General features: G+C 48.3%; 1 protein-coding gene across 2 annotated transcripts in view; it reads right to left on the bottom strand.

Moving 5' to 3' along the window:
- Positions 1–16,831, bottom strand: part of DOP1B (DOP1 leucine zipper like protein B) — a 123,705-nt gene that overhangs the window by 32,119 nt on the left and 74,755 nt on the right. For both annotated transcript variants that reach the window (XR_007724527.1, XM_050785750.1), the window contains exons 17-23: positions 15,498–15,598; positions 14,248–14,438; positions 7,067–8,696; positions 6,112–6,223; positions 5,171–5,359; positions 2,205–2,327; positions 636–773 (exon numbers count right to left, since the gene is read on the bottom strand). Coding sequence is in view for 1 of the 2 variants with exons in the window: in XM_050785750.1 (XP_050641707.1) it covers positions 636–773; positions 2,205–2,327; positions 5,171–5,359; positions 6,112–6,223; positions 7,067–8,696; positions 14,248–14,438; positions 15,498–15,598 (2,484 nt within the window). In the remaining variant the exon portion in view is untranslated. The remainder of the gene's footprint in view (positions 1–635; positions 774–2,204; positions 2,328–5,170; positions 5,360–6,111; positions 6,224–7,066; positions 8,697–14,247; positions 14,439–15,497; positions 15,599–16,831) is intronic.

Genomic DNA, 16,831 nt, shown 5'->3' on the forward strand with positions numbered 1-16,831 from the left:
GCCTCTGTGGGAGGGTAGGAGCCTCATTTGGATAAGCCCCCGTTAGCAAACCCAGATGGCCTAATCACATCTATGGACTGAGCAGCCTCCCTGCCTGCTCTTTTGTAATTTTCTACTTCTCCAACTCTCCTTAAATCCCTGCTCCTTCTCCTCCCTCCTCCCTCATCCTTTCCCAGTCATCTCCACACAAATCTAAACTGAACCCAGCACTTCCCCTTACCGCAGTGGTTACTGAATCACATTTGTCTTTACCACCTTTCACTAGAGTCTGGTTTTGTTCCTCTTTGACATCTTTACAGCTGCAAGTTCCTTAAGGCAGGTGCCCTTTCCCCTTTCTAAAGATTTTATTCCATTTAGTGCCCAGAAGGCATGTACCAGGCAGTGTCCTCAGCAGCAGGGTACAAGGATGAGAGCCCCTGACCTCAGGCAGTTCCCACCTTAAAAAAGGAGCACCAAATCTTCATAGGTCTCCCCCAAAGCACAGCAAACAGCACCTCCACTTCACTACCCCAAGCAGTCCCACTCACTCTTGTTACCTATCTTTCCCTCCCAAACACAATTTATAAGGAAGTAGAGTTATGACGAATGCCACCCACTCATCTACAGAAGCCTAGAGGACTCCCCAGTCTCCTTACCTCGTCACCCCCTTTGACTTGGGGTGGCCTCTTCACCACCTCCTTCACCAGGTGCAGCAACGTGTCAGTCTGCAGGGTGCTGAGTGCACACACCAAGTCGACAAGGGTCAGCTGGGATGCACTCGCCGCTGGGATAATCTGCCAAGAAAAAAAAAATTCCTTGAAAGCTTAAATAAGGATGATGTACAAAAAGTATTCTATAGTAGCCGTCCCTGGAGAAATCAATCTGCTTTCATCTTTTTTTTTTTTTTTTTTGAGACAGAGTCTTGCTCTGTCACCCAGGCTGGAGTGCAGTGGCGTGATCTCGGCTCACTACAACCTCTGCCTCCCAGGTTTAAGCGATTCTCCTGCCTCAGCCTCCTGAGTAGCTGGGATTACAGATGCCCACCAACATGCCTGGCTAATTTTTGTATTTTTAGTAGAGACAGGGTTTCGCCATGTTGGCCAGGCTGGTCTCAAACTCCTGATCTCAGGTGATCTGCCCGCCTGGGTCTCCCAAAGTGCTGGGATTACAGGTGTGAGCCACCACGCCCAGTCTGTTTTAATCTCTTAAACAAACATTTCCTATTGAACTAAGTAAAGGCTCCACCCATGGGAACAACATAATTTGATACAAATTAGGAATAAAAGGTGCAGTCCCTGATGGGGCTGTAATAGTGGTATGTTTGAATTTAGTAGAAAGCATTTTAGAAACAAATATACTAAATTTGAAGGAAACAAGAGGTGGAATAAAAAATACGAAGACAGGAAGGAAAAACAGATAAACCAGCCTCCCATTTGCTGGGCTTGGAAGGAAAGGCCTGGTATGGGAGGCATATTTTTGATGACATAAGTCTGCACACCCTGGTCACGGGCATTTGGAAGAACAACAACTAGTGCCAGGCTCCTCACCAGGGAAGGAGCCCACAGGCGCTCAGGAGGGTGGCATCGGACACTGACCACTGACCCTTCCTCAGAGAACAGATGCCCATGTCAGCCACAGAGGCTGAGCACTGGGGGAGTGTCCAGGAGGTGCAGCAGCAGACCCTGAGCAGGGGATGGAGCAGGGGTGGGAGGGAATAAAGAGGACTGAGGTTGAAAAAGGTAGGCCAACCCCTGCAGGACTTCATGGTGGACCAGTCAAGTGGATAAAGAATGGGCAAAATGCAAACTGAAATTAATCTTTGGGCTCACGCCTGTAATCCCAGCACCTTGGGAGGCCGAGGTGGGCGGATCACGAGGTCAGGAGTACGAGACCAGCTTGGCCAACATGGTGAAACCCTGTCTCTACTAAAAAATACAAAAATTAGCTGGCCATGGTGGTGGGCACCTACAATTCCAGTTACTTGGGAGGCTGAGGCAGGAGAATCGCTTGAACCCAGGAGGTGGAGGTTGCAGCAAGCCAAGATTGCACCACTGCACTCCAGCCTGGGTGACAAGAGAGAGACTCCATCTCAAATTGATAAAATGATTAAATCGACTCAATAGTTTCCCATGCTGGCCTCCAATGTCACCTTTGATTCCACATGATTCTGTGGTATTTCTTTGTCACGGTAAGTTTAACTGCTCCTCTAACTTTTTAAACTTTACCTTCATCTTACTGTGACGCTGGGCTTTCTTTCTGCTCCACACTGCCGCAACAGCTGCTGTCAACTGAACCCCAAGATGGGCCGTCAAGGGGTTTAAGAAGTCTAAAATTTTCTGTCTTATGGTCTAGAAAATAGGAAAAAAAAAAGTTACTGCGGGGTAATATTGGGGCTACGGCATCCTATACATTGAACCAGCACCTGCTGTCTATTCCCGAGATCAAAGACCCTGTCATGTTCGTGCCCAATGCTGTGCTGAGGTGCTTCCCTGACGGGCGGATCCCAGCAAAGGGAGGAATCAGAACCCTTTCCGGACGGAGTCGGATGTGTGATGGTGGCGTGTCATGCCGGGGGGAAGGAGCAGTGAGCGGCCAAGGTGGAGAGACGGACGGCCAGCTCGACTGGCCAGGTGGGGGGACGGACGGCCATTTCGACTGGCCAGGTGGAGAGACGGACGGCCAGCTCGATTGGCCAGGTGGAAAGAGCGGGGGCCAGCTCGATTGGCCAGGTGGAGAGATGGACGGCCAGCTCGATTGGCCAGGTGGAGAGACAGACGGCCAGCTTATTGGCCAGGTGGAGAGACGGACAGCCAGCTCCATTAGCCAGGTGGAGAGACGGATGGCCAGCTTATTGGCCAGGTGGAAAGAGCGAGGGCCAGCTCAATTGGCCAGGAGCATCTCGGGAGATGATGAGTTTCATCCTTGCTGCTGTGAACACAGCAGGGGTCTTGCAGGAAGGCTGACAAGGCTTTGCAGCACTGTTTCCATCTGGAAATCCCACAGCCTCAGCTTGACTCCATCAGCTGCGGAAGGGCTTATATTCATTAGGAAAGTACTTGCTCAATTTCCAGAAATAAGCACCATTTAACTAATTTTATCATGTAATCAATTTAATTAAACCTGTAACATGGTCCCGATGTCACTCACCACCTTCCGCTTTGCTACTGATGAATTTCTCTGTGTTCCTGCCACGTTCCTCGCTCTGTAAATCCTGCTGCTCTCCCAGCCTGAAATGCCCACCCTAGTTAAATCCTCTCCACCTGGGGCCTCAGCTAAGTCACGCTGCCTCAGGAACCCCAGACCAGGCCAGGGCTCCTGTTCACACATTCCCAGGAAACCCCGCGTTTCTCTGAAGCCTTGCTCACATCGTTATTACACCGCCAGTTAATGTCTGCCACAGCCAGGGGCAGGGACTTCATCTCTCTTGTCCCCTGGTAAAGCAAGAGAGCCTGGTGCTTGGCAGCAGGCACAAAACGTCTTGTCGAAGGGACGGATTTACCCAGCGCTTCCTGTGTCAACTGCCCATGTTTATTCCACATTAGATACAACTGAGCCAGCATGGAGCTGTCCCCTCCTTTCCACCATGGTTTCCGCTCTAGAGGGACTAATGGGGGATCCCGCTCCTCGGCCCTGAGTTCCTCAGGGAGGGCTAAGAGTTAAGTGCCTAATGAGCATCAGCCTTTATCGTAATTACTCTTCCCACCAACCCATGAGGATAGGATGCTAGCCACAGCCTGGTTTAACAGAAGAGGAAATGGAGGCTCAGAGAGGCTGAGTGCTACAGGAAGTTCCTCTAAAAAAGGTTTAGAAAATCTTTTCTTTCTGAGTGAGAAAAAAGGTTTTCTGAATCTTTTTAAGAGCAGGTTCTTGTAGAAGCTTGAAATACAGAATTCCCTTCTAGGGCACCCTTGGAATCGACAGAATGTCTGGAGGCCACCTGTGCACCATGGTACCTAAACGCAGGATGGCAAGGCTCATCCCTGAGGCCACAGATGGCACCTGGGGGCACTCAACTGATGTCAGATGTGGCAGATAATTCTGAGACACCACACACAGTAACACAGATGGTGAGCGACCGAGTCCTGCGCCTACGGCCTTCTGAGGCAGACACTGAAAATGGAAGAAGACTAAACTATAATATAAATATTCATGGTTGTACATTTTTGGTTTAAGAACTCAAAGGCACCCTGACATTCCATACTGATGGGGCCATGTTTGACAGGCACCACTAAAAGCAGAACAGAGATGAGCTGTCCAGCAGAAATGCTTTAGAGACTCAAGACTTGGGTCTCTAAATCATTTAGAGGTGAGGACCTAGGTACCCCCGCCTTGAACCACTGGAGACTATTTTTTTTGAGACAGGGTCTCACTGTCGCCCAGGCTGGAGTGCACTGGCATGATCTCAGCTCACTTCAACCTCCACCTCCTGGGCTCAAGCAATCCTCTTGCCTCGGCCTCCTGAGTAGCTGGGACTACAGGCGCCTGCCACCATATCCAGCTAATTTTTGTATTTTTTGTAGAGATGGGGTTTTGCCATGTTGGCCAGGCTGGTCTCGAACTCCTGAGCTCAAGCATCACCCATCTTGGCCTCCCAAAGTGCTGGGATTACAAGCATAAGCCACCATGCCTAGCTCTAGAGATTTTATTTATTTATTTATTATTATTATTTTTGAGATGGGGTTTTGCTCTGTTGCCCACACTGGAGTGCAGTGGTGTGATCTTGGCTCACTGGGTTCCAGCGATTCTCCTCCCTCGGCCTCCTGAGTAGCTGGGATTACAGACATGTGCTACCACACATGGCTAATTTTTGTATTTTTAGTATAGACAGGGTTTCACCATGTTGGCCAGGCTGTTCTTGAACTCCCGACCTCAGGTGATCCATCCGCCTGGGCCTCCCAAAGTGTTGAGATTACAGGTGTGAGCCACTGTGCCCAGCCAAGGCTTTATGTTTAACTACAAAATAAGGTGAATGGAAAATTAGAAGAAAACAGGCTGAAACCACTCGGACTCCTCCATTTAAGGTGTAGGAAACTTACTGATAACAAACGAACAAGAGATTTCTACTTCTGACCTCTGACGTGGGTTTCATCGAGCACATCTGTTGATTATGCACACTTTCCTGTACATATTTATTTTGGGTGGAACAATACAAGACCAAGTAAATGACAGAACTACACAGACATCCTCTTACTTTGGTGGTTTTAAAGTAAACGGAAGAGGATCCCTTTGTGGCCCCCAGGAGATCGACAGGTCTCTTTTGAGTCTCCTCCTTTCTGAGAACATTCCAGAGAAGGGCCATGGTGTTAACAGTTCGAGGCAGCTCTTCCAAGATGGCATTTCTGGCATTCCTCAAGTTGGCAGGATCACCTGTGGCCATGGTCTAAAAATTAAAATGAATACATGAGGCCGGCTTTGTCTATGGAATGGTTTTTCTTCCCACAAGGGCAGCAGTGCTGGCGGGATTAAGTCTGGGCTGTTGGACTCTCTTCTAAGCAACTCATACATGTGGTGGTGTGGGAGCAATAAGCTTCCCTGTGCATTTCAACCCATGGTTCTCTTTCACAGAGACAGCTGTGAGTCTGATGTTCCAAATTACAAACTTTTCAACCACTCAACCAAAGTGTTAGATGGATTCTAAGACTTAATCCCACACAGGATAGAATAACCAAGCTAAAATGTCTGCCAACTCAGATTTCACGAACACTATGACAGAAAGTAAAAAATATGTGGAAAAAGATGACTATAAGCCTAAAAATCAAACAAGTGGCTTTATACGTTATCTCATAGGCTACTGATGGAACAATGGGCAAAGGGCTGGCACAGGGATTGCCAGCAGGAAGAAAACTATGTTTTCATGGCTGACATACATACATTACTTATACACATGCATTTGCGTTAATTATATACATGCATTTGCATACGCATTTGCATATATACTTGCATTGCTAACACACATGCATTTGCATACATGTGTACATGACTTATGTAATATTTGCATACACATTTACATTACTTCCATATGCACATCAGTTACATACATTACATACATACGTTACTTATTTGAAACAGTCATAAACCAAAGACAAAACAATACATGAAAATTGCCTTGAACTCAGGAAAAAAAAAATTTACCTTTTTGTTTTGGTTGGCTTGTTCCAAAAGACAAAAATGACTAATAGTCGTCAGACCTTCTAAAAGGGTGAGCGGATAATCTGGAGAAATATTTTCCCTCTTGGAGGTTGTGCTGTGGTGAAGAAAAGAGAAATTGGTTTGAGAATTTTTAGAGAATGAGGCCATAAGGGTTTCTAATCCTACATATAAACACAGGAACTAGAGAGAGATCACCATCTCAAATAAACTGGAGCTCTCGTCATGGAATATCATTATAATAATGTTAACCATCCTTTGTGCAATTTTACATTCATATAGTCACTTTGGAAAAATAGTTTCAATGTTTTAGAATTTCTGTGAAGATGATTCACATTTTTATTTCTGTTTTGCAAAAATAGTAGAGAGCAGCTGACATGCCCTGCAACACTGAGCTAGACTGGATACCTGTGTGGATTTAACATAAAGGATCAGGGCTGGGTACAGTGGCTCACTCTAGCGCCTCAGCACTTTGGGAGGCCAAGGCAGGTGGATTGCCTGAGCTCAGGAGTTCAAGACCAGCCTGGGCAACATGGTGGAATCCCGTCTCTACTAAAATACAAAAAATTAGCCAGGTGTGGCAGCAGGCGCCTGTACTCCCAGCTACTTGGAAGGCTGAGCTAGGAGAATTGCTTGAACCCGGGAGGCAGAGGTTGCAGTGAGCTGAGATCACACCACTGCACTCCAGGCTGGGTGACAGAGACTCCGTCTCAAAAATAAATAAAATAAAATATAATAAATAAAATAAAATATAAAATAAAATAAAATAATATAAAATAAAATATCAGAACATTTAGTTGCCTGCTACCCTTCTCGACAATGCTAAACAGGCTTCTCGGTGGGATGAAATTATCCTCCAACCGACATCTGTGGCAAAACAGTCATTCGTTATAAAAACTATCACTAAAGCACTAAACATGTCACAAAGAGCACAACGCACCTGACAGAGAGCTTCACAGATTCGCTTTCATACTGCTTGACCAAGTCATCCAAGTTTTTGCAAATCTGGACAACAAAGGGTGTCACTGTCCAGCCCAGGGACTTTCCGAAGTAGGGCAAGGAATGCGTGACCAAGCTCACCCAGGCGGGATGCATGCCGTAGCCGTAGGCGGGCTGCAGACCCCTCACCACCGCAGAGACCAGCAGCCCCTGGGAGGTGAGGGGGTGCGGCTGCACGTACTGCAGGGCGCTGATGGCCTGCTGGAAGTTCAGGGCTCTCTGCCACTCCCGGGACAGGTCCGGCTGGTTTTCCCCCTCCTCGTGGGCCCGGCCTAGGTGGTGCTCCAAGACAATCAGCACCTGCAGCAGCTTCAGCAGCTCAATCTGCAGTGGGTGCTCACTCCAGATCTGGTCCTGACCCAAGTTGATGAGACTCTCCTCAAAGAGGCTGTCCTCCGGCAGGGCCCTGCCGTGGTGGGCGGTGGCCAGCCCGTAGCGCTTCTGGCTCGTGTACATGGACGCCGACAGGGAGAGCAGGACGAACTCCTGAACTTTGCACCTCTGCAGCAAGCTGTGGATGAATTCCACGTTCTTCCCTTCCGAAGACTTGGCCACCGAGACCAGCTGCGTCATGATCCTGATCAAAACCTCGACACTTTTGACCTGCACGTCCCGGTTGCCGAGAATGTCTCGGTGCGTCACCTTCAAATAGCAGGGGTAGTAGGAGCGCAGGAAGCTCAGGCAGAGGTAGGTGAGCAGCTCCAGGAGCAGAGAGTGGGGGCACACGTTGGGGGCCTGGGTCTGGAGCTTTCCGTAGAAACTCTGGCCAATAAGGGCCTCCTGGTGGCGAGCCAGGAGGTTGGAGATGAGGTTGAGGTGCGCGGTGGAGCTGGTGTCCATGCTAGTCCTGGACACGGCCTCGATGAACTCCTTAGGGTTGGTTTTGAGCACAGCCTCCAGCACCGAGAAGGCATAGAGGACCCGCCGAGAGTCGTAGGGCTGCAGGTAGAGCAGGATGTGCTTGAACAAGGCCTCGACGGCCTCCTGCCTTTCCCGCTGCTGCTTTAGCAGCCTGGACGTAGTGAGGGCCTGGAGCTCCAAGTCGGCCTCCTCATCGCTGGAGAACGACTCAGAAGCCTGCGTCTTGTCCGAGTCCACCCGCACCAGGCTTAACTTGGCCCCAGCCTTGAAGCTTTCTGACTGGAAGGCCGCCAGCAGGGCCGAGCGCTTGGGGTATGCCCTGCCTCCCATGGGGATGGGCGCACAGCAGTTCTCTTCATTGCTCAGCTCCTGCGGGTCGTGGGAAGGGGAGGAGAAGGAGGACGTGTTCTCGCTGTCCGTGTGGCCGGAGCTCGTGTCTGCGGACTCGGTGTGCTCGCTGCTGTCCGGGGCGCCGTGGGCTGTCCTGTCCGGAAGCTCCACGTAGTAGGGCAGCTCTTCCTCGCTCAGCTCGCCTCGTGGCGGGTACTTCTCGGGCTCCTTCTCCACTTCAGCCCAAATGGCTTCACGGTCCACTGTGGTGAACTGGCTCAGAGGCAGGTGCTCTTCAGAGCCGCTCTCCTGAGGCTCGGGCCCTGCAGATGCTTCTCTGAAAGAGGTTTTTTTCCTGTTAAACCAACGGTGCCAGTCATCTGAAAATGACAAGATGACAAACGACTTTAGAACAGAAGGCTCAGCTGTGACACATTAGCTGTAGGGCAGTCTTTGTCTTAAAGCCAGACAGAAAGATTAGTCTTCCTAAAACTCTCACATGAACCACCACCACCAGAGTCCGGGTTATATTACAGACAAAAGCAGACAAAGGAAGGTGGATAGGTTTTACAGAACGTTCAAGGATGGGATCATTTAGTTACATTGTTATAGTAAACTTAAGTATCATAACTCTTTGGGGGCAGCAATTTTTAAAAACACGTATTATTTTTTCCTAGGAATTCCCTTTCAAGAAATGTATCCTGGCAGGGCGCGGTGGCTCACACCTGTAATCCCAGCAATTGGGAGGCCAAGGCAGGTGGATCACCTGAGGTCAGGAGTTTGAGACCAGCCTGGCCAAAATGATGAAACCCCGTCTCTACTAAAAATACAAAAAGTTAGCTGGGCATGGTGGCGGTCTCCTGTAATCCCAGCTACTCGAGAGGCTGAGGCAGGAGAATCGTTTGAACCCAGGAGGCAGAGGTTGCAGTGAGCTGAAATTGTGCCAGTGAACTCCAGCCTGGGCAACAAGAGCAAAACTCCATCTCAAAAAACAAAAAAACAGAAATATATCCTGCAGAAATGTCAGCAGAAGACTTTCAAAGCCATAAGGATGTGGATATTCACCGAAATGTCATGTGTGTATAAAGACAAACTGGAGGCCAGGCGTGGTGGCGTGGTGGCTCATGCCTGTAATCCCAGCACTTTGGGAGCCTAGGCGGGCAGATCACTGGAGGTCAGGAGTTTGAGACCAGCCTGGCCAACATGGAGAAACCCTATCTACTAAAAATACAAAAATTAGCTGGACGTGGTGGTGCGTGCCTGTAGTCCCAGCGTGGGAGGCTAAGACAGGAGAATCACTTGAATCTGAATGACGGAAGTTGCAGTGAGCTGAAATCACACCACTACACTCCAGACTGGGCAAGACTCTGTCTCAAAAGAGCGAGACTCTGTCTCCAAAAAAAAAAAAAGAAAGAAAGAAAGAAAAAATCAAGCCAGGTACAGTGGATTATGCCTGTAATCCCAATACCGTGGGAGGTCAAGGTAGGAGGATTGTTTGGGAGTCCAAGGTAGGAGGACTGCTTGAGCCCAAGAGTTCCAAACCAGCCTGGGCAACATGGAAAAACACCACCTCTACAAAAAATTTAAAAGCTATCTAGGTATGGTGACACACACTGGTAGTCCCAGCTACTCGGGAGGCTGAGGCTGGAGGGTCTCTTGAGCCCAGGAGTTCGAGACTGCAGTGAGCTATGATGGTGTCACTGCACTCCTGCTTGGGCAACCAAGTGAGACCCCTGTCTCTAGAAAGAAAGGAAAAAAAATCAAGCAGCAGAAGAGTACTGTATAGAATGAGTCCAGTTAGGAGAGAATATGTATAATACACAGCCACTAGGAAAGTCTGGAAGACTACCTGCCAAACCATTAACAATCCCTAGTTCTATCAACGAGCTTTACAAAGGACTTCCATTCAGGTTTTTATGTCCTCATTATTTCCATTTTAAAAATAAGCATGTTGGCCGGGCGCGGTGGCTCAAGCACTTTGGGAGGCCAAGACGGGTGGATCACGAGGTCAGGAGATCGAGACCATCCTGGCTAACACGGTGAAACCCCGTCTCTACTAAAAACTACAAAAAACTAGCCGGGCGAGGTGGCGGGCGCCTGTAGTCCCAGCTACTCGGGAGGCTGAGGCAGGAGAATGGCGGGAACCCAGGAGGCGGAGCTTGCAGTGAGCTGAGATCCGGCCATAGCACTCCAGCCTGGGCGACAGAGCGAGACTCCGTCTCAAAAAAAAAAAAAAAAAAAAAAAAGCATGTTACTACTTCTATAATCAGAAAACATATGACACTTTTAAATATTCTAGTCTCTTTTAGGAGAAGTCAAACAGGCCACTGACCACTGCCTATTTTTTTTAAAAAAAGAAGTGAGTCAAAAGTCTTTGATATTGCCAAACATTTTTAATAAGCAGTGTTCAATAAATCTATGCCATGAACCGGGCATGGAGGCTCACACCTGTAATTCCAGCACTTTGGGAGGCTGAGGTGGGGGGATCACTTGAGGCCAGGAGTTTGAGACCAGTCTGGCCAACAAGGTGAAACCCCATCTCAACTAAAAATACAAAAATTAGCTGGGTGTGGAGGCACGTGCCTGTAACCCCAGCTACTCAGGAGGCTGAGGCAGGAGAATGGCTTGAACCCGGGAGGCAGAGGTTGCAATGAACCAAGATTGCACCACTGCACTCCAGCCTGGGCCACAGAGCGAGACTCTATCTTAAAAAAAAAAAAAAAAATCTGTCATTCTCATAAGGTTTTTAGGATGATCAAACAAGATAAAGGCACACAAAAGAGCTTTAAAAAAATTCTACATCATGGACATTAAGCAAGATCAAAAATGGAAGAAGAATATCAGAAATTGATGAGCTGCTTGAAGTGCATAGCAGTATTTTAAAAATAGATTTCTACAGGATTACAGAAGTAGGGTAAGGGTAAGCAGGACACTTATTTTTTTCAGAGAAAGAAAATGGCAGAGCAAAGACGTTCTCTCCTACTTGGAGGTGGCAGACTATTTCTGTGGTCATTAGGAAACAGATTAGAGGAAGCAGCAAGGTAGTGCTGGGTGACTTTTAGAGACCAAGGAAGGCTAGGCGCAGTGGCTCACACCTGTAATTCCAGCACTTTGGGAGGCCGAGGCAGGCAGAACACTTGAGCTCAGGAGTTCAAGACCAGCCTAGCCAACACGGCGAAACCCCCATCTCTACTAAAAATACAAAAATTAAGGCTGGGCGTCAGGAGTTCAAGACCCAACCTGGCTAACATGGTGAAACCCCGTTTCTACTAAAAATACAAAACATTAGCTGGCTGTGGTGGCCATCGCCTGTAATCCCAGCTACTCAGGATGCTGAGGCAGGAGAATCGCTTGAACCTGGGAGGCAGAGATTGCAGTGACTTGGGATCACGCCACTGCACTCCAGCCTGGGCGACAGAGGGAGACTCTTCTTCTTCTTCTTCAAAAAATAAATAAATAATAATAATAATAATAATAATAAAGCCCAAGGAACTATGGAGATAGAGCTTTCCTCTTAAAATAGAAAAGAAATACTAAAAAATGTAGCTGCCATGAATTGTAGCCAAACTTTTAAGAAGGTTCTTTGTTTACACTTCAGTTTTACTTTCTTATAATGTGGAACAATAAAATTTGATAGGGCCTATTTGATAGGGCAGCCAGCTTTTCCCCTAAAGAAAAACCAGAGGTTAGAGGTTTAGGCCAGGAGCCTTATAAAGACAGGAAGCCATTTAATATACCTCTGCTTACTTAGCCGATGGGCTGCTTTTCTCTGTAAGATAAGATTGAGACAGCCAGGAGAGGTGGCTCATGTTGTAATCCCAGCAATTTAGGAGGCCGAGGCGGGCAGATCATTGGGGGTCAGGAGTTCGAGACAAGCCTGACCAACATGGTGAAACCCTGTCTCTACTAAAAATACAAAAAGAAAAAAAAAAAAAATTAGCCAGGCGTGGTGGTACATGCCTGTAATCCCAGCTACTCAGGAGGCTGAAGCAGGAGAATCACTTGAACCCGGGAGGTGGAGGCTGCAGTGAGCTGAGATCATAACACCGCACTCCAGCTTGGGTGACAGAGCAAGACTCTGTCTCACACACACAAAAAATGATTGAGATAAATACAGGATATTTATAACCCAGCAAGCTTGTTGTGGGAAACTGAGGACTAGAGAGACGGATATGGGAAAATAGGAGGATGTTTATTTTATGCTATGCACTGGCTCAGTGGATTCACATCCAAAAAACCGAGCATTGAACAGAGCGGCGGGGTTTTTACAAGCAGGCTTACAGAAGCAAAACAAAAGCAGTTAATCATATGACAGGTCACGTAATCTATAGCATAACTGATGACTTGGCATAACTTGTGGCCTTGCATAGCTGGTGGCCTTGTAGCTGCGTCAAAAGAAAAAACAAAAACCGGCTAAATACAGACATTTGTCCTTTCTTTTCTACTACACCCCTTGTTCCAGAGTTGGGGTGTCTGGAGTCTATTCCTTTGGTTTCAACTTTTCGAACAGCGTTAGCTTATAACTATCCTTGAAGTGAGCTTGCTAGGCAGAGGAAAACTTGCTCTTCTTTTCTTTTTTTTCTTTTCTTTTTTTTTTGAGATGGAGTCTCACTCTGTGGCCCAGGCTGGAGTGCAGTGGTGCAATCTCAGCTCACTGCAACCTCTGCCTCCCAGGTTCATGCCATTCTCCCGCCTCAGCCTCCCGACTGGCTGGAACTACAGGCAACCGCCACCACGCCCAGCTTAGTTGTTGTATTTTTAGTAGAGACAGGGTTTCACCGTGTTAGCCAGGATGGTCACAGTCACGGGTCACAGGCCTGACCCCGTGATCTGCCCACCTTGGCTTCCCAAAGTGCCAGGATTACAGGGGTGAGCCATCGCCCAGCCCTTCTTTACTTTTTAACCCTTGTCTTGCCACATTCTGGGCCTTGGCTTTCACTTCTTAGACTAGGGCATTACAACCTTCTTATAGCCTTGTCTGTTACTTTTCTTTGAGTGAATGAATGCAGTACTTATTATTGTTATTATTTAAATTTCTGCCTCAAGCTAAACAAACTCACTCAAAGTTTGCAAACCATCCCTTAGAAAATTGGGAAGTCATTAAATACAGCTATTGTAGGAAGTAATGTTAGTTCATAAAATGCATTCGATATTAATCATTGAAGTTTAATTGACTCATCAGGCTTAGTTTTTCTTTTCTTTCCTAATTTCTACCTATATTCTTTTACATTTGTGTTAAAGATGCCTCTGGAAGTTCTCTGAACTGAAAGGTTTATTTCTTCTTCATTTCTGATAATCTGATTAATAGGATTTTATAGTCTAAAAGAATCTTAAAGCACAAAGAGAAAATAAACTACTTACCTTGTAGTTGAAGGTTCACAAATAAAAGTTATTTTATTTATTTATTTATGAATGACAGAGTCTCTCTCTGTCACCCAGGCTGGAGTGCAGTGGTGCCATCTCAGCTCACTGCAATCTCTACCTCCTGGGTTCAGAAGATTCTCCTGCCTCAGCCTCCCAAGTAGCTGGGATTACAGGCATGCGCCACCACGCCCAGCTAATTTTTGTATTTTTAGTAGAGACAGGGTTTCACCATGTTGGCCAGGCTGGTCTTGAACTCCTGAACTCTGGTGATCCACCTGCCTCAGCCTCCCACAGTGCTGGGGTTACAGTTGTGAGCCACTATGCCCGGCCAATTTTCCTTAATAACAAAATAATCTGGTTTTTCAGTGAAAACAGCAAACCCACTCACTAATAGCTCTAAATGCTAGATCACTGGGTCCTTAAATTGTCGAAGTCCTCACAATTTACAAAGCACCATTTGCATCTAATAAAACTACCTAGTGGGCCTCAGTCCCTCAACGATCACTACTGAGGTCCAGTCCCCTGACCCGTTCCTCCCTCACCCTCGGTCCCATGCAGGCTGCTCACCGGCCGAGTTCTCCTGCTTGAGGCAGTGGATGGAGGTTCTCTGGGTTTTTGGCTGCAGCAGGAGCAGGAGCACGGGTTCGAGGATGCGAGCCACGTCCCCGAGGGAGAGCGCACGCACCAGCCAGCCCTGGGCTGCTGCGCTGATGGCGCCATCCGTGCAGGCCAGGCTGTCCAGCACGACGAACAAGGACCTGCGGTGGGAAACACACTGGTGAGTCTGCTCGCGGCCACCCCTGTGCGCCATGCACCATGGCGGACACTGGGCATAGGGCAGGGTGCCAACACAGGGCCCCCAGGAGCTCCACCCAAGCTGGACTTCCAGACCCAAGTGGATGAGGACAAGGGGGACTCCACTTGGGTTTCACGTTGGAATCACTAGTGGGAGCATTTAAAATCCCAATGCTCAGGCCTCACCCCAAATGGGTTATGTATCTGAGTCTGGGCCTGGGCCCCAGGCATCAGAATCAGCTGGCGTCTCTAAGGCTGAGTGCCTGGCCTCATGCCTAGAGTTTCAGAGGCACTCGGGAAAAGCAATGTGGAGTAGAATGGGCTGCAATCAAGTTCCCCTCTTCAGCATGAGTCAGTGATGGGACAAGCACGCACGCCAATTGTGGTCACTCCCCCAGGGGAGGTTGAGGCCATCTGACCTCCCTGCAAAGTCCCCTCGTAGGGGCATGTTGTAAAAGCTGCACAGGTGATTCCGGGGTATGCCGGGATTCCTCACATCCCAAACAAATTAACAAAATTCCTAACGTGTTCACATGTGTCTGGCCTAAATTCACTTGTTTATGGGAACCACTGGCTGTGCTCGGGGGGGGGGTCATGAGCAGGGGTCAGGTGTTCTTTTTTTGAGATGGAGTTTCGCTCTTGTCACCCAGGCGGAGTGAAGTGGTGCAGTCTTGGTCCACTGCAACTTCCACCTCCCGGGTTCAAGCGATTCTCCCGCCTCAGCCTCCCAAGCAGCTGGAATTACACATGCCCACCCTCATGCCCGGCTAATTTTTGTATTTTTAGTAGAGATGGGGTTTCACCATGTTGGCCAGGCTGGTCTTGAACTCCTGGCCTCAAGTGATCCACCTGCCTTGGCCTCCCAAAGTACTGGAATTACAGGCATGAGCCACTGCGCCCGGCCATAGGGGTCATGTTTTCAACTGCATGCACCTCTCCCTCCCCAGCCCCACATGTTGGGCAGGAACCTCTGTGGAGTTTCCTTGAGAGTTAATGGTAGATCATAACGAAGACCGCCTTACCTGTCAAAGGAGCGATTGTGAGATGTTACTCGACTGCCTTGGATCTCTCTTGTCAGGTGCCAGATCACAGAAAATCTAAACAGAGCTTCCAGCCTTGTTCCCTTGATGAGGAAATAAATGGGAGTGAGGAACTTGGTTTCATAACTGACCGCTGTCTTCAGTCACCATAAACCCCATTTAAACAACAGATCAAAGACTTCAGCAGAACTGACAGCAACCACAGCAAAGATGCTGCATTCTCCTTTGACTGATTCGGCCAGAAGGAAAAGGAGAACCTGTGTTCTCTCTCTCTGATTGTTCACTTTAACAGAGCAGCACATTCAGAGCTCAGTATTGGAGTCCAGGGTCACCCCTGTGGTCTGCAGCCAAAGGAAAACACAAAGGAGCATGGCTTCCTTGCAAGTGTCAGCCCCAAGTGTCTTAAAGAACGAGGACACACAACAGACTGCAAAGGAGATCCAGGACAATAAATTCTCAATAAATTTTTTAAAAACATTGGTTTATTATTTTTATTTTTATTTTTTATTTTTTGAGACGGAGTCTCGCTCTGTCACCCAAGCCAGAGTGCAGTGGAGTGATTTCCGCTCACTGCAACCTCTGCCTCCCAGATTCAAGTGATTCTCCTGCCTCAGCCTCCCAAGTAGCTGGGATTACAGGCACGTGCCACCACGCCCGGCTAATTTTGTATTTTTAGTAGAGACAGGGTTTCACCATGTTGCCCAGGCTGGTCTTGAACTCCTGACCTCAGGGGATCTGCCTGCCTCGGCCTCCCAAAGTGCTGGAATTACAGGCGTGAGTCACCATGCCTGGCCTTATTTATTTATTTATTTTTGGTAGAGATGGATCTCACTCTGTTGCCCAGGTTGGAGTGCAGTGGCGTGAACTCGGCTCACTGCAACCTCTGCCTCCCAGATTCAAGTGATTCTCCTGCCTCAGCCTCCCGAATAGCTGGGATTACAGGCATGTGCCACCACGCCCGGCTAATTTTGTATTTTTAGTAGAGACAGGGTTTCACCATGTTGCTCAGGCTGGTCTCGAACTCCTGACCTCAGGTGATTCGCCTGCCTCGGACCCCCAAAGTGCTGGAATTACAGGCGTAAATCACCGTGCCTGGCCTTATTTATTTGTGGTTGCTCAGGCAGGTCTTGAACTCCTGACCTCAATTTCTCCCACCTCAGCCTCCCAAAATGCTGGGATTACAGGAGTGAGCCACCATAGTGAGCCACCACGTCCTGCTTCAGTAAGTTCTTCCAGGGACAATCAATTCCCTACAACTGCCTACTCTGCCAACACCTGCAGAAGCCCTGCAAGTCCTTACAGCAGGTTTGGGCAGG

This window comes from Macaca thibetana, chromosome 3 (assembly GCF_024542745.1).
Source record: "Macaca thibetana thibetana isolate TM-01 chromosome 3, ASM2454274v1, whole genome shotgun sequence".
In the NCBI taxonomy this organism is placed as follows: Eukaryota; Metazoa; Chordata; class Mammalia; order Primates; family Cercopithecidae; genus Macaca; species Macaca thibetana.